At 32.3% G+C, this 22577-nt stretch overlaps 3 protein-coding genes and 1 pseudogene across 15 annotated transcripts in view; 3 read left to right on the top strand and 1 right to left on the bottom strand.

The window, feature by feature from the left end:
- Positions 1 to 1728, top strand: part of LOC119636582 (smoothelin-like) — a 53014-nt gene extending 51286 nt beyond the window's left edge. For 2 of the 11 annotated variants that reach the window (XM_038032033.1, XM_038032025.1), the window contains one exon: positions 1111 to 1728. In XM_038032033.1, the coding sequence (XP_037887961.1) occupies positions 1111 to 1234 (124 nt within the window). In that variant the 3' untranslated portion in view covers positions 1235 to 1728. The remainder of the gene's footprint in view (positions 1 to 1110) is intronic. The other 9 variants (XM_038032095.1, XM_038032087.1, XM_038032110.1 and 6 more) reach the window with 7 other exon arrangements.
- A 1815-nt stretch (positions 1729 to 3543) lies between these two features.
- Positions 3544 to 10799, top strand: LOC119635739 (modifier of mdg4). Of its 2 annotated transcripts, none has more exons than XM_038030735.1 (5): positions 3544 to 4189; positions 4259 to 4934; positions 5509 to 5757; positions 5832 to 5957; positions 10453 to 10799. In XM_038030735.1, exons 1-5 carry the CDS (start codon positions 3920 to 3922, stop codon positions 10680 to 10682), a joined length of 1551 nt encoding a protein of 516 aa, XP_037886663.1. In that variant the 5' UTR covers positions 3544 to 3919; the 3' UTR covers positions 10683 to 10799. The 2 variants fall into 2 exon arrangements, with proteins under 2 accessions (XP_037886663.1, XP_037886671.1); XM_038030743.1 differs by lacking the exon at positions 10453 to 10799 and adding an exon at positions 8333 to 8689 and having other exon boundaries at positions 3549 to 4189.
- Positions 10794 to 15373, bottom strand: LOC119635726 (serine hydroxymethyltransferase, cytosolic). 2 transcript variants are annotated; one of them, XM_038030714.1, is made up of 4 exons: positions 14965 to 15373; positions 12850 to 13052; positions 12114 to 12772; positions 10794 to 11443 (listed from the first exon to the last, which is right to left on the bottom strand). In XM_038030714.1, the coding sequence occupies exons 1-4, from the start codon at positions 15286 to 15288 to the stop codon at positions 10899 to 10901; spliced, it is 1731 nt and encodes a 576-aa protein (XP_037886642.1). In that variant the 5' UTR covers positions 15289 to 15373; the 3' UTR covers positions 10794 to 10898. The 2 variants fall into 2 exon arrangements, with proteins under 2 accessions (XP_037886642.1, XP_037886651.1); XM_038030723.1 differs by lacking the exon at positions 14965 to 15373 and adding an exon at positions 13145 to 13254 and having other exon boundaries at positions 10796 to 11443.
- Positions 15374 to 20499: 5126 nt separating this feature from the next.
- On the top strand, positions 20500 to 22577 carry LOC119638463 (annotated as a pseudogene).

Below are 22577 nucleotides of genomic sequence, written 5' to 3'. Positions count from 1 at the left end.
GTATATATACATATATATAAAAGATTTTGCAAAATGAATTGACATTTAAATTATTTTATTAAAAAAAATACATATGTTCGACATTTCGTAAGGACTTCTTCCTCTTCTTGGTTTTTCCATGTTTTTCTAATGTTCATTCGAGTTTTGTTGGGTGAATTAGTTTGCCGTAATCTATTGTTTAACTATAACACACTGAAAGTTTCTCTAACAGCAATCTCGGGAATTTCATCAAAAGTCTATGATTGATGCAGTAAACAAACGAAACTTATTAAACGAAAGTAAAAAAAAGTTATAGTAGAATACGGCCCCTCGTTAAGTATCCTACACCAGTTCGCGTAATACGATCATTGATGTAACGATTTTTCAAAATAAGACGAAAATCGTCGAAACAGTGATTCGATCTAAACCATTTCCAAACCCATTTGTCCTTAGCCTATCGAACTTCACCAAAATATCCAGGTCTTACTTTGAAAAAAAAACAAGAACAACACAGACGGACAGACATGACGATATGCAAAATTTCATCAAACTATCTCAAAAATTATGAGCCATAGGTTGGATCATAAGAAAACAAAATTGACAGACGGACAGAAAGTAGTTCTGAATTGATTAGTGTAATAAAAGATGGGTCTGTCTCAAGTCGCTCCGGATATTGCATACATCCGCTTTATAGGGGGCTTTCATGAAAGCAAAACTTTCATGACGACAGGGCCCAATTTGAAGCGCACTAAAAAAATAATAAAATCTTTCACCGGCAAATTAAGTTTACTACGCTTAGATCAAACTTCACCAAAATATCCAAGTCGAACAGAATGAGAACAAGAACAACAACACAGAAAACACAGTGTAGTTCCTTCTGAAGTTAATTTTAAAAAGGAAAAAAATCAAATAATTGTACCACTGTGTAGCATGTTGCACTCTATTGTTACGGTTCATGCTTCTTAAAGAGCAATATATTCTTAATTTAAAATGCCAATGAAAGCCATGTCATTGCCTTAAGACAAAGGAAGTGATCAAGTTTGCGTTTGATCACTTCCTTTACTTGTCATACGCATTTCTTTTTCTAATTTTTTTATTTATTCAATTTTTCTATTTATTTTTATATTGTAGCGAGAAGGCCGGCATTGCACCACTACTGGATGTAGAAGATATGGTTGCAATGAAACGTCCCGATTGGAAATGTGTCTTTGTTTACGTGCAAAGCGTTTATCGTCGTTTTCGTAATTGTCAATAGAAATAATTCGAAAAAAAAAAAGAAAATAAACTTCAAACTGCAAGAAAAAAAAAGAAACAAAAGAACGGGAAAGAAAAACATCCAACAAAGATATCCATCAACTACGAGTTGACAGCAATGGTGAACAGTGTCGCCGAGTCGGTGTAAATCACTTACAACATATTTTAGAATAAATAATTTTCCCCTTTTTTGTGCCTAATATACATATGCATAACAAAGATACATACATACATACATACATACATACTGCTATTACTAACTACAAAATGCGTTTTGTTTAAAATAATTGATTTATCTCCTTTCTTTTCTTTTTTTACGTTTTTACTCTTTCTAATTTAACATATTGTGAGCGTAGGAGTTTGAAATATTTGTTATTATATCTATCATTATATATGCATCTATATCTGAATATTGTTTAAAGATCATATTAAAAACTATATACTGATATGCATAAATACTAAATAATCTTTAATACTTTTTTAAAACTAATTTCTCGGTTTTCTTGTTATTTTATTATATAATACATAAATAAATAAACTCTAACTTCAAAGGCAAAATTTTTGCAAAAAGTCTTTCATCAATTTATTCTAATACGAAATTATCAAATATATAAGCGATATAATAATATTTTTAGAGAAAAAATAAACCTTTCCATAAATAATCATCATTGCAGGAATAATCATCATCGCTGTCGACATTGAATTAACTCGACGCTAAATATACCCCGTTGACACCTAACCTATAGTACAAAGGTACATTCAATTGCTGCGGATGTATATAAGAAAAGGGCTTAACATGGACCCAATTTTTATTATACTTTAAGCTTGCTTGCCCGTCTGTCCATGTATTATTGTGTTCAATCTATAAGTCGCAATTTTTAATAGATTTTAATGGAACTTGGTTTACTGACGTGCTTTGACCCAATGACGAAAGTTGCTGAAAATCGTTTGGATCGATCCACTTTTTCAATTACTCCACATAGAACGCCTTATTTCGAAACGCCTTTCTATCGAAATATTTGCAATTTTCAAGATTTTTCGATAAAAATCGCTGTGTAAAAAAAAACAAAAAAATTTGGATCGACTCAGGAAACTTGAACTCCCTCTCATGTAAAAGTTCTTATAAAAACTGAATTTTTATATGGTAGAAAAGTCCAATTTTCATTATTTTGTGGTGAAAATTCGTTCATAAAAGTAAATTAACAAAAAAATCAAACGTATCGAATTTGGACCGCGTGGATAATATCGCATATAAAGATTCTCTTGAAATTTAACTCTAGTATACCAAAAATACCTGGTTGTTACTGTTTTATGATGAAAATTTGTTCACAATAGTAATTTGGCATAAAAATTAAATTAAGATCAGATTTGAATCAGATGGATTAACTTTTTTGACCCCATTCCATGTCAGATTTCTTATGAAGAGTAAGCGCTTTAGAAAAAGCTTCAATTTTTAATATTTTTTCATATCCTTTACGTGGCGAGAAAGTCTAGCTTGTAGTTTTACATGACGAAAACTAAAAATCAATAACATTTTTAGTGAATTAAGTTTGATAAATTTGGACCACGTCATTTGATGTTTAGACAATATACGGACTTTTACGGAAAATAATTATCAATTTTTGAGATATTAACACCAAAACGCGAGAATAACAGTACAAGGAGAAATAATGTCGGGTATCGAATACTCCGCCTTGGGCGAATATAAAGTACTTAGACGTTTTTACGTTCGGGTCTATGACTGTCGATATTGAATGTGGAATCAGTGTGTCGAGAAGCGAGTTTACAGGAGCGTAATCATATAAGCAGGTGATCATCGCCAAGCCAATCTGACCATGTTAGTAAATTTGCCGGCCAAATGAGCCGGAAAGGCTTTGCGGGATGCTTCCTAGCGTTAATATAGTATTTAGTACTTTGAAAATCTAACTGCAATTTTTGAACATAGCTGCTACAGCCCAAGAAAGCTATGAGGAATCGCAACGTTTGCCCGGCGCTGCTCAACAAGCAAATATGTTGGTACATATAAAGACATAGGATTCAAACTTTTATGTTTATTGCATGTATAACGAGTGAACAGTTGCTTTTGATCAGCTAAAAAAATCAAACCTCATTTGAATAAATAATGTAAAATTTTCGTGAAATTATATTGACTTTTAAAAACGTTAATTAAACGTTCTTAAATGGACTGAGTGGAAAGAAAATGCAACCTAATTTATAAAGTAAGAAGATAAATGAAAAAACCTAAAGAATGGCAATCACTTTTTATCGATAACAAAGTTTGTAATCGAACGTTGCATTAAATAATCAATAAATAAAGCCTGGCAACACTAAAGCAAAGCGTACATAAAAAATTTTCATGCAGAAAATTCTTTTCTTCAAGCTCAAAGTTAAAACAAATTAAACGTTAACGGTGCAAAATTGCCAAATTGAAAATGCTTAATTAAAGAAGAATTTAAATTAAAATAAAAGAGAAACAAATGATTATAATTTATGTAAATGTGTAAATTGTCTAACAGACTCAAAAGCGTTCGAAAATTAGCATTAGAAAAACAAGAAAAAAAGGGAAAGGAAAGCAAATGCATTAAATTGGATTAAGAAACAAATTGCAAATTGCAATTGTTTGCTAAATTGCTTTCATCATAGTTTTCTATTGTTATTTTGTAAATAGCATTAGGAACACCTAATAATGGCAGCACCACAGCAGTATTCATTGCGTTGGAACAACTATTTTCGGCATCTGACTTATGCTTTAGACAATCATCGGAACAATGATGATTTTGTCGATGTGAGTTTGTTGTGTGATGGGCGTAAGATTAAGGCACACAAGGTGGTGTTATCGGCGTGCAGTTCATATTTTAAGGAGATATTTACAGAAAATCCACACCCGCATCCGGTGATAATATTTAAATTTATTAAATTTGAGGATCTCAATTCAATCATAGAATTTATGTATCAGGTAGAAGAATGGAAAAAAAATCTCTGATTTTGACTCGTATTTAGGTTAAACTGTTTAAAATTTTTTAAGGGCGAAGTTAATGTTCAGCAGGAAGCTTTGCAGTCTTTCTTACAAACAGCTGAACTGCTGGCAGTTCAAGGTTTGACGTCTGAGGAAAAAGAAAAACCTAAACCACCGGCACCCATTATTGAAGATAATAAATTAATAAAAACCATACCGAGCACTATTCGAGCTGTAAATGATAATGCAACAGCTACACAGGCAGCCACACAAACTACTCTTGAAATACCAACAGCCAATTTACTGCAAGCTACCGCTCAACAATTACAAGTCTCCCAGCAACTCCATCAACATCAGCAACAGCCGCAATCTCAATCCCAATCCCAACATCAACATCATGTACAAACACAAATACAACATATACAAGTTCAACAGCAGCATCAGCAACCGCAACATAATCCCACAACCGGCCAACAGGTTCATCATCAAGTAACCACAGTGCAACAGGGACAACATCAGACTCTGCAATTACAGCAAGTTACTCATCATTCCACCCAGCAACCTACGCAACAAGTGCAAGTCAATACTCAACCTCAATTAAGTACTGCGGGTATTGTAACGCTCCCCGCTACTCATCAAAATACCCTCAAGAAACGTAAAATCACCTTTTCGGATGATGATGATAATATATATACAGCCGAGACGGTGGATTATGGTGTTAAGGATGAACAAACAATTGTAAAAAGTAAGCGAACTCCGTTACTAATCATGTTACATTTGTCAATTCGTATAAACATTTCTACAAAAAGGCATCAATTATTAATTAGAGGCGAATGAAGGCGATTGTACTTGTTAGAGTTTATAATTATACCTTACATCGCTTGTGGTGGAAGGGTGTATTAAGTTTCTGCGGATGTATTCAACACTCAGAATTATTTAAGATAGGCCCGATTTTTATTATCTCAATCGATTCAGATAGCGATTCTAGGCATGTCTGTCCGTCTTGTATTCTCTACTCTTCATCCTCTAGGCCACAATTTTAGAGATAATTTGATGAAATTTGGTACACACACATGTGGGACCAAGAACGAACGCCATCGAAAGTGGTATGGATCAGAACGTTTTTTCGGTCACTTCCCATAAAGAACCCTACCTTAAAAAGTCGTTATAGGAATAATTATAATAATGGAATTGGTGGTGTAGGGTATTTAATGGTAGGTCGTCTTCCACTTTAATCTTTTTACTTGTTGTCTTTTGCTAGCTTAAAAATGTACTTCATTAATACACAATAATCCTACGAAACATTTTTATTTATTCAGCCGCTGATGTCACTTTATTGCGTGGCACCATTAAAATGGATATCCCTGAGTATATAGTCAGCGATCGTTTATCGGACGGTGGTGGCTTATCGGATGGCGGCGGTACTCAGAATGCTAATCAAGACACATCGAACAGTGGTCAAAATGTTACACAATACACATCTGAATATGAAATTTTAACAGAATCCGAAATAGAGGAAAAATTTCATCAAGCTGAAGCTGATAACGCGGAAATAACTATAGAAATGGGTATAAAAGCAAAATATATGAAAATGTTATATATAAAAAACTTTAAAACCTTACGTTTTTACGGTGAATTTCAGGACGATTGTTAAGTACCACGGCCACCACTACAGCAGCGACTCAAAATGCTTTAGACGATACCGCAACAAACACGGGAAACGTAGTGACAACCATTAAAACTGATAATAAAGGCAGTTCCACCACAGGTAAGTAATAAAAAAACATCTATTTTCTGTTTTCAAAAAATATTGAAAACATTTTAGAACGGTAAAAAAATTTTTATTTTATTCTACGTTTTCTTAGTTGCGAAGTTTTTTTTTTTTTTTTTTTTGTTCTTGTAATTTTATTTCTTACATTTAGCAACGAATATGTCTCCAAGGTTTCAACTTCTCATTTATTATTTACTATGTTTTTAAATTTAAATTTCTTTTAATGAAACTCTAAACCATATCTAAACATATAGTTTCATGCATCACACACACTTTACTACGTTAAAGAATGTTCAAAGAAATATAATGTTTTTTAATATTAGCACTTGTGTCAAAAGTATTTATTGAGAAATGTATTAACATTAAGTGTTTCCCAACATTTCATATTTAATTAAAGATTGTCGTCTACCGTGAAGCCCTCGATATGCTTAGTCAATCAATTTTCCTATTGTATAAATAAGTTTCATTCTGGCACATGGAAAAAATAGTTTTGTTTAACATTACTTTATATGAGCTCCCTACAGAGTTTTGCATCATTTTTATTCTTACCCATAGTTCAAATTGAATAACTCGCTTCTTTCGTCGGATAGCGAAAAAAAGTGCGTGTCAGAGACATCGAATGCTATTGATTTATAAAGAATGAAGGCGTAAAAGAGGAGGCCTTTAATTATCTTTAAAGTATTGAAAAAGACGCTGCCATCAACTACTGCCGAAACAACTCAGTATATTTACTTAAAATTTCATTTCAAGCGAAGCTATTAAGGATTAATTTAGTTAAAGAGAGCAATGGTTTGGCTATGGAAGTTACCAGTCCTCAATTATAAATCCATGGCGACGTTGTAAGCATACAGTTTCAAGTTGTTCTAAATGAAGTTCAGGTAATAATAAACTCTAATGGCGAGATTTCAACATAATGGAAGAATAATATAATCGATGACCTTGAATCATTTGCCAAATCTCTGTGTCTATGTATTTAGTATTTTATTTTATTTTTTTTTTTACGCTTTAAGAATATCATAAATGTCGATTACCATTTTTCTTTTTTTTTTTTGTCATGATAATTTCCAAAGTACAATTAGATCCTTACAATGGTATATCGAAAAAAAATAAAACCAAATTTTATGACGTAACTTAAAAAAAAGGAAGGGAAAGGCAATTTATTTGCCTTAATGAAAATACTCTATAACAAACACTACATGATTTCTAGCCATGAATTACAAATTGTTAATATTGAATAAAGAAAAAAAGAGCGAGTGCATAAAATTTTTTTTTTTGAGAGAGAGAGTTTAATGACTATAAAGTCTTTAATAAGTGTAATTATAACTACAATAGTTTTATTCATCTATTATTAGTTAAAATTTTCATTTTCATTTCCTAGCAATGCTATAACTAGAATATTTCATTTCTCTCTTTTCTTTTTCTTTTAACTTTCTTAATATTTCAAATTTAAAAACTAAATAATATTCGTCTCGCGGCGAATTTTTTTTAAATACCCATCACCTTAAATATATAATTTTTTTGTTAATAAATCACATGTCATTTAGTGGATGAATTGGAATAATATCGTAGAAGATATATTTATCTAAATTTTATTAAGTAATTAATTTTTAAGTAGGTGCTATATATAGTGTTAATTGTCAGGGCTACAAATGATCTGGCCAATCATTAACAAACTGAAAGCAAGTGTGAATATATAATTCAGGGTGGTAACATTCTGGATAAATCCAGTCGTTACTTTTTAGTAGATGCTGTGGGCCATAAAAAACACTGACAGTGTCTTCCTTAAAAAAAAAAAAAAAAAAATTCACGTATGAACCACTGTATGTGTATTAGTTTATGCGGTGGTTTCCTTAAAACAAAACTGACGCCATCATAAAAGTCGATTGGTGTCGATCGATGCTATTGAAATCCATTTCGAATATAATTCCAATATACACATTACATATTTCACCAAATTCATAGTTGCATCATACAGAAGATTGATTGATTGATAGATATTTTGTTATAGTTAATTAATGACAAGTGAGAATGCGTTCCGAAACTTTTTCTTAGTCTACCACAGTTGTCATCTGGTCGAACTTGTAATTTGATCCGTATAATTGACGGAATAGTGTCCCTGCGATTTTCCGGCTTTCTTTTTTCAATATTGATGACTTTACGTTTAGCAACAATAAGACAGATTTGCATTAATCAATGCAGAATCTAACATTGTGTGAGCATAACTAATTTAATTTATAGCACCTCTTAATCGCATTTCTAAAAATTTACAGAAAGTAACGAATATAATTGTAAACGTAGGTGAGGGTGATGGGTTTAAGCTACAAAAAATCTTAGAATCTGTCGTTTATATTGCATTTTTTGTATATTTTTAGATTTACCCAATAATAAATGGACAGAATGTCAATTTTGCAAAATGGTTATAACTACGGTTAATCTTTGGAGACATATTCGTACGCAGCATACACCACAACCGCCGCGTAAATGTGAATTATGTAATAAGAATTTTAAAAACAAATACAGTCTGCGTGAACATATACGCATTTCGCATGAACAAAAGGTCGCCGTTAAAACGGAAAACTGATTGACCGTATATCGTATAGTGAGCAGCTAGTCGTGTGGTAATGAAGCCATACTAAACATGTAATCAAATAATGTCCAAATAATATTAAAAATCGATAGATAATGATAGGTGATGATGAATGAAAAAAAAAAGAAGAAGAAAAATTACGTATTATTTAGATACTAGAATAAAGAAGAAAAAAAATCTTGTAAATATTTCAAAAAAAAAAAAAAAAAAAAAAGCTCCAATTATCGATGTACTGTTATTATATATGAATTTAGCTTTTTTATTTTTAAAATTATACACGTTGAATACACCTTTAGTCGATTCGAAATTCGAAATCAAATTCATTTAGAATTCTTTTTCTTTTTGCTTTATTTAGAAATAATTTTTTGTAATGTTATTGCCATTTTGTACAAATCATATATAAGTATTTTTAAGAATGTTTTATTATTATTATTATTATTTTCTTTTTTTTTATATTATTTTTTGGTTATCCTTATAAAGAATGATGTTGTCAGAAGAGAAACAGTTACGTTTATTTTACTACAGCAAGAAGAAGAAGAAAAAAAATAAACAAAGCCGTTTGTTAATAACCGGCGTAGACATGTTATTGCGATGAGATATTCTGTTTATTTCTTACAACGAAGTAAATGCAGTTTAATAAATATGGCTTTAACTTCTCTTTAGCACTTGTTTTATTATCTCACATGCTGCACAAGATAAATCCAGTGTTTATATACGTGTGTGTATGTACGTTCGTTCGTATGTTTGTTTGTGTGTGTGTGTGTGTGTGTGTAATATTGAAAATCAACCAGTTAAAAATTTGTTTTAATGCTCTTGCTGGCATATTTAATATCTCATGGGATAAATATCAATCATGCATTAGTCTCTGATATAAATTCATCATATAAATAAAAAGGAAATATATGTATTAAATATTATTCACCAAATAATAATTTTCATAAATGTAAACTAAAAAAAAGAAAACCACATATACATACGTAAAATAAGTGCACACATTTAGAGTAATAAAATAAAAGAAAAATGAATAAATTTATTTAAAAAAAAAAAATTTTATACTTATATCAGCGAAAGAGGAAAGTAAACTTGTTCTGTTATTGTTCTTGTAATACTAAAAATATACATGTCACCGACTTAATATTGAAGACGTATACTTGATTAGCATAAGGTTTTGCTGCATTTTACCTCTATCCGTTTCCAATTTCTCATTGCTACAGTTTTCTTAGTCGTTAAAATAAAGGAAATAATTTAAAATTTACCCGGTGTCTGTAGATCATTGTTGAAAATGGCCATATACGCCTTGTTCATTACTTAGCAAAGAAAAAAAATTCCCTAAACTACCAGTAACTTACAATCATAATAGCTAAGATCGATATATAATCTATCGGCAGTGCTATCAAAAATAATAATTTATTTTTATAAAAAGAAAGCTCCAAAGTTTTCTTATATATGTGATTAAGACCTTCGGTGTAAAAGTTTTGCTCGGAAGCGAATATATTTTTTGTTTTATTTCCTTTCCTTCCGTTTCTGTCTCCCCAAGAATTGTACAAATAAATCATAATATATATTAAAAAGAAAAAAAAGAAAAGAAACACATCTCATCTATTAAGCATTCATAGTAAACAGAAATCATTTATAAAAATAAATATGAATAATAAATATTCAAATGCAAAGTCATTTTTCGAGCTTTAGTGTATAAATAGACGGAAATAAAACTCCATAAATTAATAAAATATAAATAAATGTTACTAGAGAAGCGTGTATGTGTGTGCATAGAAAAAGATGATAAATAAACATTTGTAATTTTTAATAAACAAATTCCTTAAACTTTAATATTTCTAAAAAAAAAAAAAAGAAAAAAGAAAGTGTTTTTTTATTTATATTTCTGTTTACTTTCTTTGATTTCAGCCAAATTTCTAACCTGTAAAATATGTAAACGTAAACTGAACTGCATGAATGCATTACGTCGCCACGTTGCGTCCAAGCATACTAAAATCTCAAGCAAAGAATTCACTTGTGCTTTATGCAATAAAAGCTTTAAAACTAAATGGTCTCTGTCCACACACAATTCACGTTTTCATCGTGATATGCGTCCTCTAAAAGAGTGCATTAAAATGGATTCTTGGATACACAATTAGATTGATGGACATGCGCGTATCATTTAAAAATCGTGTAAGCATATTGTTAATATTATTTTTTCGTTGCTTGTTTCTCTTTTCATTTTATTTTGTACAAAAAAGTGTTTATTTTCTATTAAAAAGAAAAAAAAAAACAAAAAAACAATAAAATTTTAATTCACCAAAAATTAAAAATTTGGTATGAAAACCACCGGGCACCTTATGTACATGTGGTTTTTATATTTCCTCAAAACCGGGTAGAGGAAATTTTTCACTGAATTTTTCCACATCCTTACGTAAAGCTTGGACTTTCCTTGAAATGTCTTGGTTTTGGTGAATAGTTTGCTGAAAATCTGCTAATTTCGGACCTGACACCTTAACAGCTTCGGCACATATTTTTAGGGCGGCATCAATATATTCTACGACCCTATCAATATCAGTTTCTATTAAGCCCCGCGTAGTTAAGGCTGGTGTACCCAAACGTATGCCAGAGGGGTTCATGGCAGATTTATCACCAGGTACAGTATTTTTATTGCAAGCAATACTAACTTCTTCCAGAACGTATTCGGCGCGAGATCCCGTTAAACCTTTGTTCCGTAAATCGACCAAAACCAAATGCACATCAGTGCCACCGGTAGCGATATCATAACCAAGATTCATTAAACCTTCACATAGACGTCGTGAATTTGCTATCACTTGAGTTTGATATTGAACAAATTCGGTCGTTTTAGCCTGTCTGAAAGCAGTTGCAATGCCAGCGATGGTATTGTTATGAGGACCACCTGTAACCCAAAATATTAATATGTTTGCACAGTTTTTATCATATGAAATAGAAATACATTGTATTAAAAAAGTACCAGGAAAATATATGCTTAGCATTCTTTTAATTAATCTAGATTTTCAAAAAAAAACTATATCTGAATCAAAAACTCCGTGGATATTATTAATCTATTTGCCGGATTTTTTGTCACTTATCACTTTTCGGATTGTCTGAATTTCCCTCAGACCCATTCATTTAATGGTTGAGTTATTCTTGGCCTAGAAACTATTGTATACCAAATTGATTTTCTTTTTTTTTTTTTTTTTATAATATGACAAGTTGCATCGCCTTTTATGTCCAAGACATATAATAAAGTACTGAAGGCGAACGCATCTCGAGTTTGATAATGGATCACAATTGTTGTTTAAAACATAATTTCATCATTTGTTCATGCTTTTCATAGAATTTCATTATTTTAAATCATTTTAAAAATTTTCAACATACAATTCTTTTGAGAACCCTAAACTTCTGAGATTTCTCTCTTCGATGGTTTTATCTATAGGAATATTCAAAGCAAGAACATTCGAAGCGGATTACTTTAGTTTATAAAAACTAATCGAGATTATTATATGAATGATTTGTGTACTTTTTTGACAGAATGTAAAAAAATACCAGGGAAGCTAAAATCTTACCTTGTAGACCAGGAAATACGGCGCCGTTAATGCGTTCCTCCAAGTCGTACATCACTTTATCACCGTTAGGTTTCACTTTTCGTACGCCTTTACGGAAAAAGATCACACCAGCACGAGGACCACGCAGTGTTTTATGTGTTGTTGTACTGACTACATCAGCATATTGAAAAGGTGAAGGTATAAGACCAGCGGCCACGAGACCAGCGACATGAGCCATATCAGCAAACAAAAAAGAGTCATTTTCATTGCAAACTTTCCGGAAACGGGCATAATCTAAGCAACGCGAGTAACAAGAAACACCAGCAATTATAACTTTCGGTTTAAATAGTTTAGCACTAGCCTCCAAAGCGTCGTAGTCAATAAGACCAGTTTTTGGATTGACTTTGTAAGGCATACTCTCAAAAAAGATGGACGTGGCTGAGATACGTTTAGTGGGTGTCATAAAACCATGAGTCAAATGGCCACCATCGGGCAAATCTAAACCCATTATACGATCGTGAGGTTGCAATAAGCCCGTGTACACTGCAAAATTTGCAGGTGATCCTGAATAAGGTTGCACGTTAACGCCCCATTCCTCGGGATTTAGATTAAAAGCTTCCAAAGCACGTTTCTGAGCCAAAATTTCCACTTTATCAATGAACTCGTTGCCACCGTAATAGCTAATAAAAAAAAAAAAAAAAAGTTGATAAAAATCATTACATAACAACGCTTCTTTTTTTTTAATGTAAATGCTAACCGCTTTCCAGGTAAACCTTCGGAATATTTATTATGTAAACACGAGCTTAAACATTCTAATACAGCTAGTGAAGTGAAATTCTCACTGGCTATCATTTCTAAGCCTCTAAGTTGACGTTTTTTCTCACATTTGATCAAATCTAGTAGCTCCGTATCGATGTCTTTCAAAGACGAATTAAGTAGTTTAGAATTGCCGGACATTTTCTGCAAAATATCGGGAAAAAAAGTAAATAAATAAAAATAATTTTTGAAAAGTTCATCATCGGTTATTTATTTCACACTGTATTTAAATGTACTTTTGAAGCCATGTTGTTGTTTTTGAAAAAATTTTCTATCCCAAAATTAAAGATCTGTACACGCTGACTATCACTTTAGCAATGTGCTTCGCATATTTAGAATGATGAAAATAATTTTTTAATTCGTTTCTAATAAAATCGAAAAATAACCAGTTAATTATCATTTCAAGATCATGAAGTTCAAATCTTTTAACTGATAAGTTTTCTCCCTTTTATTTATTAGTCTTATTCAAATACGTAACCAAGTGCATATATATATATATATATACATATACATATAGATTGTATTTGTGCAAATTTTGACAAAAAAAAAAATTCATTGAGATTGGAGTATAGTGTGGCGGCTTTATGACATTGCGATTTCGTTTGTAGCGTGCAGAAATAGGCAAGCGAGCCTTATTCATTCAGCAATCAAAACTCACACATTAGGTTATGTTGGTTTCCATCAGCACACCTTAAGAACTAGATGCGAATTTTTGATACCCATCATCTCAAAGCGTTACATAACACATTAAATGAAAGTTCATGACTCATAACCTCTCAAAGTGAACTGGCAGGGGCATTATTCTATGTTCAACTTTGTGCTTATTAGCCGATCACAAATTCATTCTCTTATTGTAGATTTAAAAGGCCTTCGCAAAACAGTTATGGCTACCTTTAGAAGCGGGTAATGAATGTAAGGCAAAGTCTCCCGCCACTTGAAAACATAATATGTTATTTCTCAAACTTGATCTGTGGTCATCAGTTACAAACATGCATATGCCAATTATCATCTTGGTCCCAAATGTTTAATTTTTAACTTTTTGAAGGCTTTTAAGAGTAAATGATAGAAAAGATGAATGTACGTAGATAAATCAGTTCCGCATCTTACACTGATCAACAATATATATACTCATTCCAAACGGAACGACAAACTTACGATATTCCAATACTCTCTTGACGGCCATAAAATAGGTTACTTTCACGCGAAAACACATTCACAATACAAATAAAAAAATTGAAATACAAATTATCAAGGACACGTCTTAGCAAAACTGATATCCAAAAATTTAATTCCAAGGACATTTAGCCGTAATGGCGAGATGGTGGTGTTCTTTCGACTACGGCCGCATGGAAAAACAAGCAAATCAATAAGGGCATAAACTATCCAACAAGCCACCAAAATTTATGATTAAAGCCACATTCTGTCTTTCATTGCGGTAAAAACACGCAGTTTTTAAAAAAGTCTAAGTATGTTTGCTAAGAAGTTCATCGACCACTTTGAGAAACCGAATAGAAGAACATACGGCGAAGCTAAATCCATTCCCAACGAAAAATGCTAAATATTATAACAATGTGTGAATTTTTGACTGACGCATTAAAGCTGATTCATATATCCTTCCGTGAAGAAAACCAAGAGTAAAAATGCATCATAATATTCCAAGCTTTCCCAAAGAACTCACTAATGTACCGTATTTCCTTTCAAGTGCGTATTGAACTGTAACCAGATCGTAAGATCATCATATATTCAAATTTATAATTGAAATTACGTAAGGGATAATTCATGGAATTTATGGAATATCCATAATGTGAAATCCATAGTTCAATTTTCTGGTAAATAATGGAAAATGAAGCTACTAAACAACTCCATCCATGATTAAATTTCCAAACATGTGGGTAACATTTCTTAAGAAATATACAAAATTTCATACTGACACTACAATTTATATGTATATGTGTATGCGTATAACATATCTTCAACTATGTTCACTAAACGCAATTAATGTGAAGCAAACCATTATTATAGTCGCGTTTTAATTTAGTAAATCAAAAATACTTACTGCTAAACTATGATAAGTTACTTCTCTAGCTTTAGTTGTTATTAAACGCTTCGTTGCCAGTTCGTTTATAATACCGGTTGTTTTAAATAATACTTTATGCGTAAACGATCGCCAACTACTACCAGACTTAGACCACGCAGCAAGTGAATTTTTTTTGACAGCTATATGTCTTACTTCTTTATCTTCAATTTTGCTGAATCTGTTATTTACGTTATTAACATTAACAGCACTGTTAATAAAACGAGAGGGGCGTAGAGTGAACGCTGTCAATTTACCCCTTCCAGCCATTACAACATAAGTTAAACGTTGAGGTGTTTGTTGCATTTTATTAACTGTAGCGACGACCGCTTTGGTTAGTAGCGTACTTTAACTGATACGTTTGAAATTTGAATAAATATGACAAATATCTCATTCAACTCACGACAACATGCCGCGCACAAAGAAATTCTGAAATGAAATTATTGATAATCTGTTTTTATTTTATCATTATGATCATTATTTGATGTGTGACTATGTGAGCAAATCGCTCTGATAACGAAATCATGAGATTTTATTTGCTGGTGATCATTTATTTGTTTTTTTTTTTTATGATAATCTTTTGACATTAAACTAGCTATGTTTGAGTAATCCTGTAAACCTATATTCCTATGATCGTAGTTTCCAATTCAAAACCGTATGTAAATGTATACTTTGTCGCCCCTTATAGTGTTTTAAACTATTTTCATATTCACATTTTTACTGACTAAGATGAAAAAAACACAATATTAATCGATGCTTCTATTAAGTATTGAATGTCTTCTGTGAGGTGCCGCTATTGAAGTTCGATGCATACCCATATCTTAAGTGTAACACGTGATATTATTCTCTCTTAGATTACTTGCAACATGAAAGTATCTATAATGGAAAAGGATATGTTTTCCTACCGAAGAAGAAAGCCTACCACTAATTTCGGTAATTTTTGAAAAATATCTTGAAGTAGATTCAAAAATTTATCTTAATCCTATACGTATATAGTAATTTTTTTCGAAGATAGGATGTCACATTAATCCAATTTCTAACTAAAATCGATTGTTACGCATATGTGATTAATTTGGTCAGCTGTATACATTTCAAGATTGACTAAATGTGTCAAATTTAGATTTACCTCATAGAGTTGCCATGATATAGCTTGCATAAATATTAAGCACGTCAATTATTCAACTGTTTTGCATTTACATGCATAGCGAAAAGTAGCAATTTGTATTTATTTTCATTACTTGTTGGAGATAAAAAGTGTCATTTAAAAGAAATTCTATTATTTAAGGATACCTTCATATTTTCTTACATGATTTTATAAATTTGCACGGGTTTTATGAATAATATCTAAGAGTCAGCGGGCTGATACAATGATGTGTTATTTCTATTTTCGGCATATGATTTGAGCTTTGAGAGCTTTCTGAGGATGTTGTGGGAATTTGGGCTTTTGATTTTTTATGTCTACAAAAAAATGACACATAAACGGAATAACATAATAGGAAAAATAAACACTATTTCTCTCCAATTTAAAAGTTATTTATCTAATTTGTATTTATTTTGTACTAATTTTAGTTTTCTTTATCTTTTTCGATTTCAAATTTTGATTTATACCCACTATTATTTTATAAGGCATGAAAAACAAGTATTTATTATTATTATTATTATTTTAATTTTAGACTAATGAAATGAATTCTTAGACTAAAAAAAAGACATTGAGCAGTAGCAACACAGGCTATCGGCTCTAATTTAAATAAATGGATATTAGATAGTGAACTTAGTGGTATTAAAAAAGTAATATATTGAATTGATATTCTGTTCTGAAGCTGATTGTAGAATGTTCAAAGGGTTAATCGTTCCAAATGCAATACTTCTAGCCGAGGAAAAGTTGAGGCAATCGCAGAGAATGTGCTTTATAGTAAGAGTTTGTCCACAACAGCAGATTGGGGAAGAAGACTTCTTCAGGATCCATTGGTGAGTTGCAGTTGTATGACCAAGGCGAATTCTCGAGAATGTTTGGATCTTGGTTTTCTCAACGTTTGTTGGATATAAAGGTGGAGTTAATTGAGGGTCAATAAAAGAGTAGTGTTGATGATGGTGTTGTAAATTTCCTTCTGTAATTTTCTCTTTAACTTTTCTTCCAATGTATCTTTGAAGATCCAACTTTTCCATGACATCATCCATAAATAGAGGAGCAGAAGTAGCATACTTTGCCGCTAAATCCGCCTGCTCATTTCTCAGTAAACCGATGTGACTTGGTACCCATAACATTTTAATTTTTCCGTCGGGTGTAGTAATTATATTCCTAAATTTGTTGATGGTGCTCCATCTCGAAGTCGAAGGATTCCGAACAGCTTGTAATGCAGACGAACTGTCGGTAACAATAACGGTTTTGAGTTTGTTTTTATGGACAAGGTTGGCAGCGTGAAGGATAGCTCTGGCTTCCGTCGTGAAAGTTAAAGTACTTTCGTGAAATATGTGGTTGAGAAGAACCCGTCCTGTAGCATCTACCACCGCACAAGCAGGAGGAAAACCAGGAGATTTTGAGCCGTCTGTGTACAAAAGATTCCAGCCACTACTGTCCAATACTTGGGTTTTTTCAGCTATTAGATTCCTGAAGACGTAATTTGGAGTATCTTCTTTCTTGTGCATAGACAGTGAGATGTCAAAAGAGCAGTCTTTCAAAATCCAGGGAGGTTTAACACCAAAAGAGCGGGAAATTTTTAAGGGAATGTTCAATTCCTTTGCGATGCACAAACAATGGTCAATTGCAGATGGTGACTTTGGAATTTTCTTCGCAATAATAATCTTTCTTACGTCATCACCGAGAATGGATTTGTTTGAATTAAGAAGCTAAGGGACTATTTTAGCTTTTAACTCATACAGTCTATTTTCTAAAGTTGGGAGACCAGTTTCAATTATAATATTATTTATGGGCGTCGTCCGAAAAGCATAACAACTTGCTCTGACGGCTTGGTGATAGACCGGTTTAAGGATGTTGATATTATATTTGCAGCTATTGCCATAAATTATCAAAGCATAGTCAATCTTGTTTAACACAAGAATTTTCGTAAGATAAGCAATAGTGTTAATATGCGCATGGCTTCTCCAAGCAACGTACTGTATGAAATTTACCCTTGTTAAAAGAGAGTTTTTTAACTGAAGACAGTGTGCTTTCCAACGATAATTGTTGGAAAACGTGAGCCCGAGAACATGGAGCGTCTGCACATTTAGTACTGGTAGGTCGTTAATATGCATCAGTAGGTTTCCTGCATCGCACATTTGTTTTCGACATATGTGCATTTTATTTGATTTTTGTATAGAAATTTTAGCTCCTGACGAGTTTGCCCACGTGGAGATCTCACATGCAATAGATTCGAGGATGTTGATTGCTTTCGTGTTGTCTTTTTATTTTGTAAAAATGTATACATCGTCCGCGTAGAGACAATGTTCCACTCTTGGTACACGGCAAAGAATTTTGCTAATTTCGTTGAAAGCGATCTGGAAAAGCGTGACAGAGAGAGGAGATCCTTGCGGAATGCCATTCATTAGCGGAAAGGAATCAGAAAGATGATTGTTGATTCTAACTTTGAACCGCCGATGCGACATGAATGATTTGATGTAGTTGAAGAATTTGGGTCCAACATTCCATGATTTCAAGAGTCTTAAGATAACATGAAGACCAACTCTGTCAAATGCTTTTTCGAAATCAATTGAGAGAATTGTTACGTGAATTCGTTCGGAAATCGCTTTGCTTGTGAAATAATCAATATGTAACAGAGCGTCGATGCACCCTCTACCCCGCTTGAAACCAACTTGTTGCTTTGTTATCAGGTTTTTGGACTCAAGAAACCAAGATAATCTAGATGCCATAATCTTCTCTAATACCTTAGAGAGGCAAGGTAAAAGAGAAATTGGGCGATAATCTGATGCGATGGAGACATTTTTTGACTTTGGAATTGGAACAACTGTTGCCAGTTTCTACATGTAGGGTATATGGCCAGTCATAAATACCGTATTATATAGGTCCAGTAATTTCTTTTTACTAGACTTAGACATAGCACTGATCATTTGGTATGAGATGCGGTCTAGACCAGGTGTCTTCCCCTTCAAATTGGAGAGACAACTTCCAAGTTCTGAGGTAGATATGCAATTTTCCAGGAACATGGCACATCTATCGATATTATTTGGAGGAGATATTGGAGTCCTTTTATTTTCAATGAAAGCACTGGAGAAGTTGCTGTCAGAGGAGTATTCGCACCACACTTTTCCAAAGTAATTAGAAATCTCGTCTGCGTCAGTTAAAGTTCCATTGGGAGTGCAGATGGCAGAAATTTCGTTCAGGTTTGAAGTCCCATTAAGTCTGTTGATTTTGTTCCATACAACTTTCATTGATGTATTTCTGTGAATTCGTCTCGAGAAATGTTCGAAACTAAGTGCCTTTGATTTCCGTAATTCCTTCCTGAATAGAGCATTGGCCTTTTTATATAATAACAAGTGATTCTGATCAGGACATCTCTTAAAGCGGTGACATAAATCCATTTTATTTTTCCTCAAAAACGAAAGCGTGTTGTTCCACCAAGGAACCCTAGCTCGTTTAAAAGAGGTGTTGGATTAAGGAATAGAAAGATGAGCAGCTGTGCGAATCGCTTTAGACATAATAGCAGCATCATGGTTGCAGTTTCCGTTAAATGGCTTTGAATTCAAAAATGACTCCACCTGTTTGGAGTAATTGATCCAATCCGCTTTATCTAGGAGGAATTTGGCCTGTGAAAAACAAGTAACAAGTGCAATTTATTTTCAATTTAAGAATAGGGTGTTGAAATCAAAGCATTTAAGCAGTTTTTTTTTTTTTTTGTTATTTAACTATAACAATGAAGTCCATCTCTGTGCTCCTTCTTTTCAATTTCCTTTCATCATTTTTAACTTTAATATTCAATCAAAAATTCAATTTGTATTTACTTCAACTTGTTGTATCGTTGTCTTTCATACATTTGTTGTTACCTATTATATTAGTTTCTTTATATTTGATTCTAAAATTAGGTTTCTGTTTCTCTTTGCTTATAAAATAGTACGATAACGCGGCTTCCAATTGTATCTATTACTTGGGGCTTTTTAATCCATAAATAGGAATAACGCATAATTATTTGGCTCCTAAGAAGAGTAAATTTTATGTTTCGTACTTGTATTTGCAAGATAAACAACTGTGTCGATGCTTTTTTTTGTTGGTCGCTACGTCTTAATGGATTTATTTTTTAATAAAAAAATAGAACTTTTTTTTTTTTTGCGTTTAATCATTTTCAATTACCATAACATTCCTTTTCGTTTTCAGCCAAAGTTTGCAACACTGTATGACTTTCAAGAACTCAACAAGCACACTTACACACACACACACAATTACATTTAACATGCTCACTCCAGTTATTACGGCCGCTCTCTTTTTTTTGTTACGTTTTATACATAATCGTGACTAAAAATTACAAGAGTTTATTATTTGAACATATAAGCCACAAATCTATTGGCTTGGTCCATCTCTGTTCAACATACCAAAAAAAAAAAAAAGAAAATAGAATTTGATCAAGAACTGAGCCTGTAAGAAAACATGAGTGACCAGTTTGAAACTGCTAATAAAAGCGACACTAATTTGAAGAATCAAAGTGATGGCATGCATTTAATAGTCGAATCAACTTATCAATTGTCCACGCTGAAGCAGCATATACAGCAATCATGTTTGGCGGAAAAGTGTAAATTTTTAGAAGACTGTGATAAGATTGACGAAGTATATAAATAATACGCCTCATAACTATTGCAAATAAATTAAAAATATTTCTTTATTATTTTAGATATGTCGAAGATTTTTAAATTTATTAAAAGAAGAAGAATTAAATTTGGATGAAATTACCAATATATTTGTGGCTGCTTGTATGTGTTATTACATTCAAACAACGACAGAGAATATTGATTGGCGTTCTCAGTTTCTTCAAAAAGCTTTTCAATATGTGGATACATTGAGTCCTCTGCACGTTAGTATAATGATGTTAATTAAAAAAATATAGACCAATTAGAATATATTTGTTTATTAGCTACAAGTAGCATCTAAACGGTTATGGGAGGCTTTAAAAACAGATGGAATCGAGTTTGTTTTTAATTTACTCTCTTCAAGTCATCGGATTTCCATTGCTAGCGAAACCGATCGGGCTATAGCTATTTGTTTGATCTAGACCATTTTGTGCGAGGTTACCGAAAATACTATTGAAATGTATTGTTTTCACGAATTTCATGATCTTGTTAAAATGCTCAATGAGATTGACGAGTCAATGCTGCAAATGGAGGATAACCTACGCATTGTTTATATTTTAATACAATGTATTGGATTCCTGATTAACACTATCGTGTTTGGTGATAATGAGAGTTTCAAAAAAGCAGGTTATCGCAATTATTTCTCGTATACCAAACGGGACTTAGATAAATTAAAACATTATTTGGAACGTTTGAGCTGTCAGTTAAGCATCAGGGTCAGTCAAGGAGATAATCATTATGATTTACGGATGACGGTAGGTCCTCATTTTCAAAACAAGGAAATCATTGTTTAATTTTCTTTTTAATTCTACCGATTTCTACGATTTTCAGCTCATAGAGTATCTTAAAGTGAATACTACCAGCGTGCTGGAATGGAAGATAAGTAAAAAGCAATCTAAGTAAAGTTGGCTTTACGTTGTATGTTAGGTAGGTAGGTAGGTAGATTATAATATTCATTAGAGCATAAAGATGTTATTGAAGCAAGTTGTTCAAATAAATAGAAATGTTTAATATTATACGGTAAAAATTGCACAATTTTAAACATGTGAAGTGACTATATTCGTCTTGAACGCGATCTATATTATTCGTCTCTCATCGTCTAGATAAGTGCCAAGAGAAACAGACTTAGATGAAGTCACCGCCTTGAAAGTACCTCTCAATTAACTTTTCAGTCAAAGATTGCATCCGACCTCAGGACCACAAGAATGTCATGACTTGAATGCAAAACAGACAGCGACATGATGGTGCATGTTAGCAGGAACGCCTCATTCGATAATAATTACTAGTAATGGTACATTTTTCGCGATAACCAATAACTCAAATGGTATTCGTAAAAGGATGTGTTTCGCTCAAGCGCCCCAAATGATGAAATCGTAAATTTGGAATGCGAATAATATCGTACGCTGTAAATTAGAAAAAGCCTGCACTCATGGTTGAGATTCACACGGTTAAACTGGCGGCAGTCGTTATAATTCGACTGTAACATATAGAGAAGGACTTTTTAAATTGATTTGTTTTTTGATCCTGTTATAGCTTTAAATGATTACGAAGATTTGTTTGAATGGGGCAATTCAAAATAAGGCCTTTTTTAGGCTAGAGTATCTTGTAGTAATAACGTGGGCTAACGAGCTAAAAATATATTTCCACATTAATGAAAGGTCATGAGATACCCTCTTATTGCTTCAAATAAATTTAACCCGTTATAGCGGGATGTTTCACCACAATTCGAATAAGTCTAACAATTAAATTGTAAACACAAGTTGCTATTGTTACTAAAAAAGTTAATAAAAAAGTTAGAATCA

This window comes from Glossina fuscipes, unplaced genomic scaffold (genome assembly GCF_014805625.2).
Source record: "Glossina fuscipes isolate IAEA_lab_2018 unplaced genomic scaffold, Yale_Gfus_2 0, whole genome shotgun sequence".
Taxonomy (NCBI): Eukaryota; Metazoa; Arthropoda; class Insecta; order Diptera; family Glossinidae; genus Glossina; species Glossina fuscipes.
Note: the sequence above shows the minus strand (reverse complement) of the source record. Positions and strands in the feature narration are given on the sequence as shown.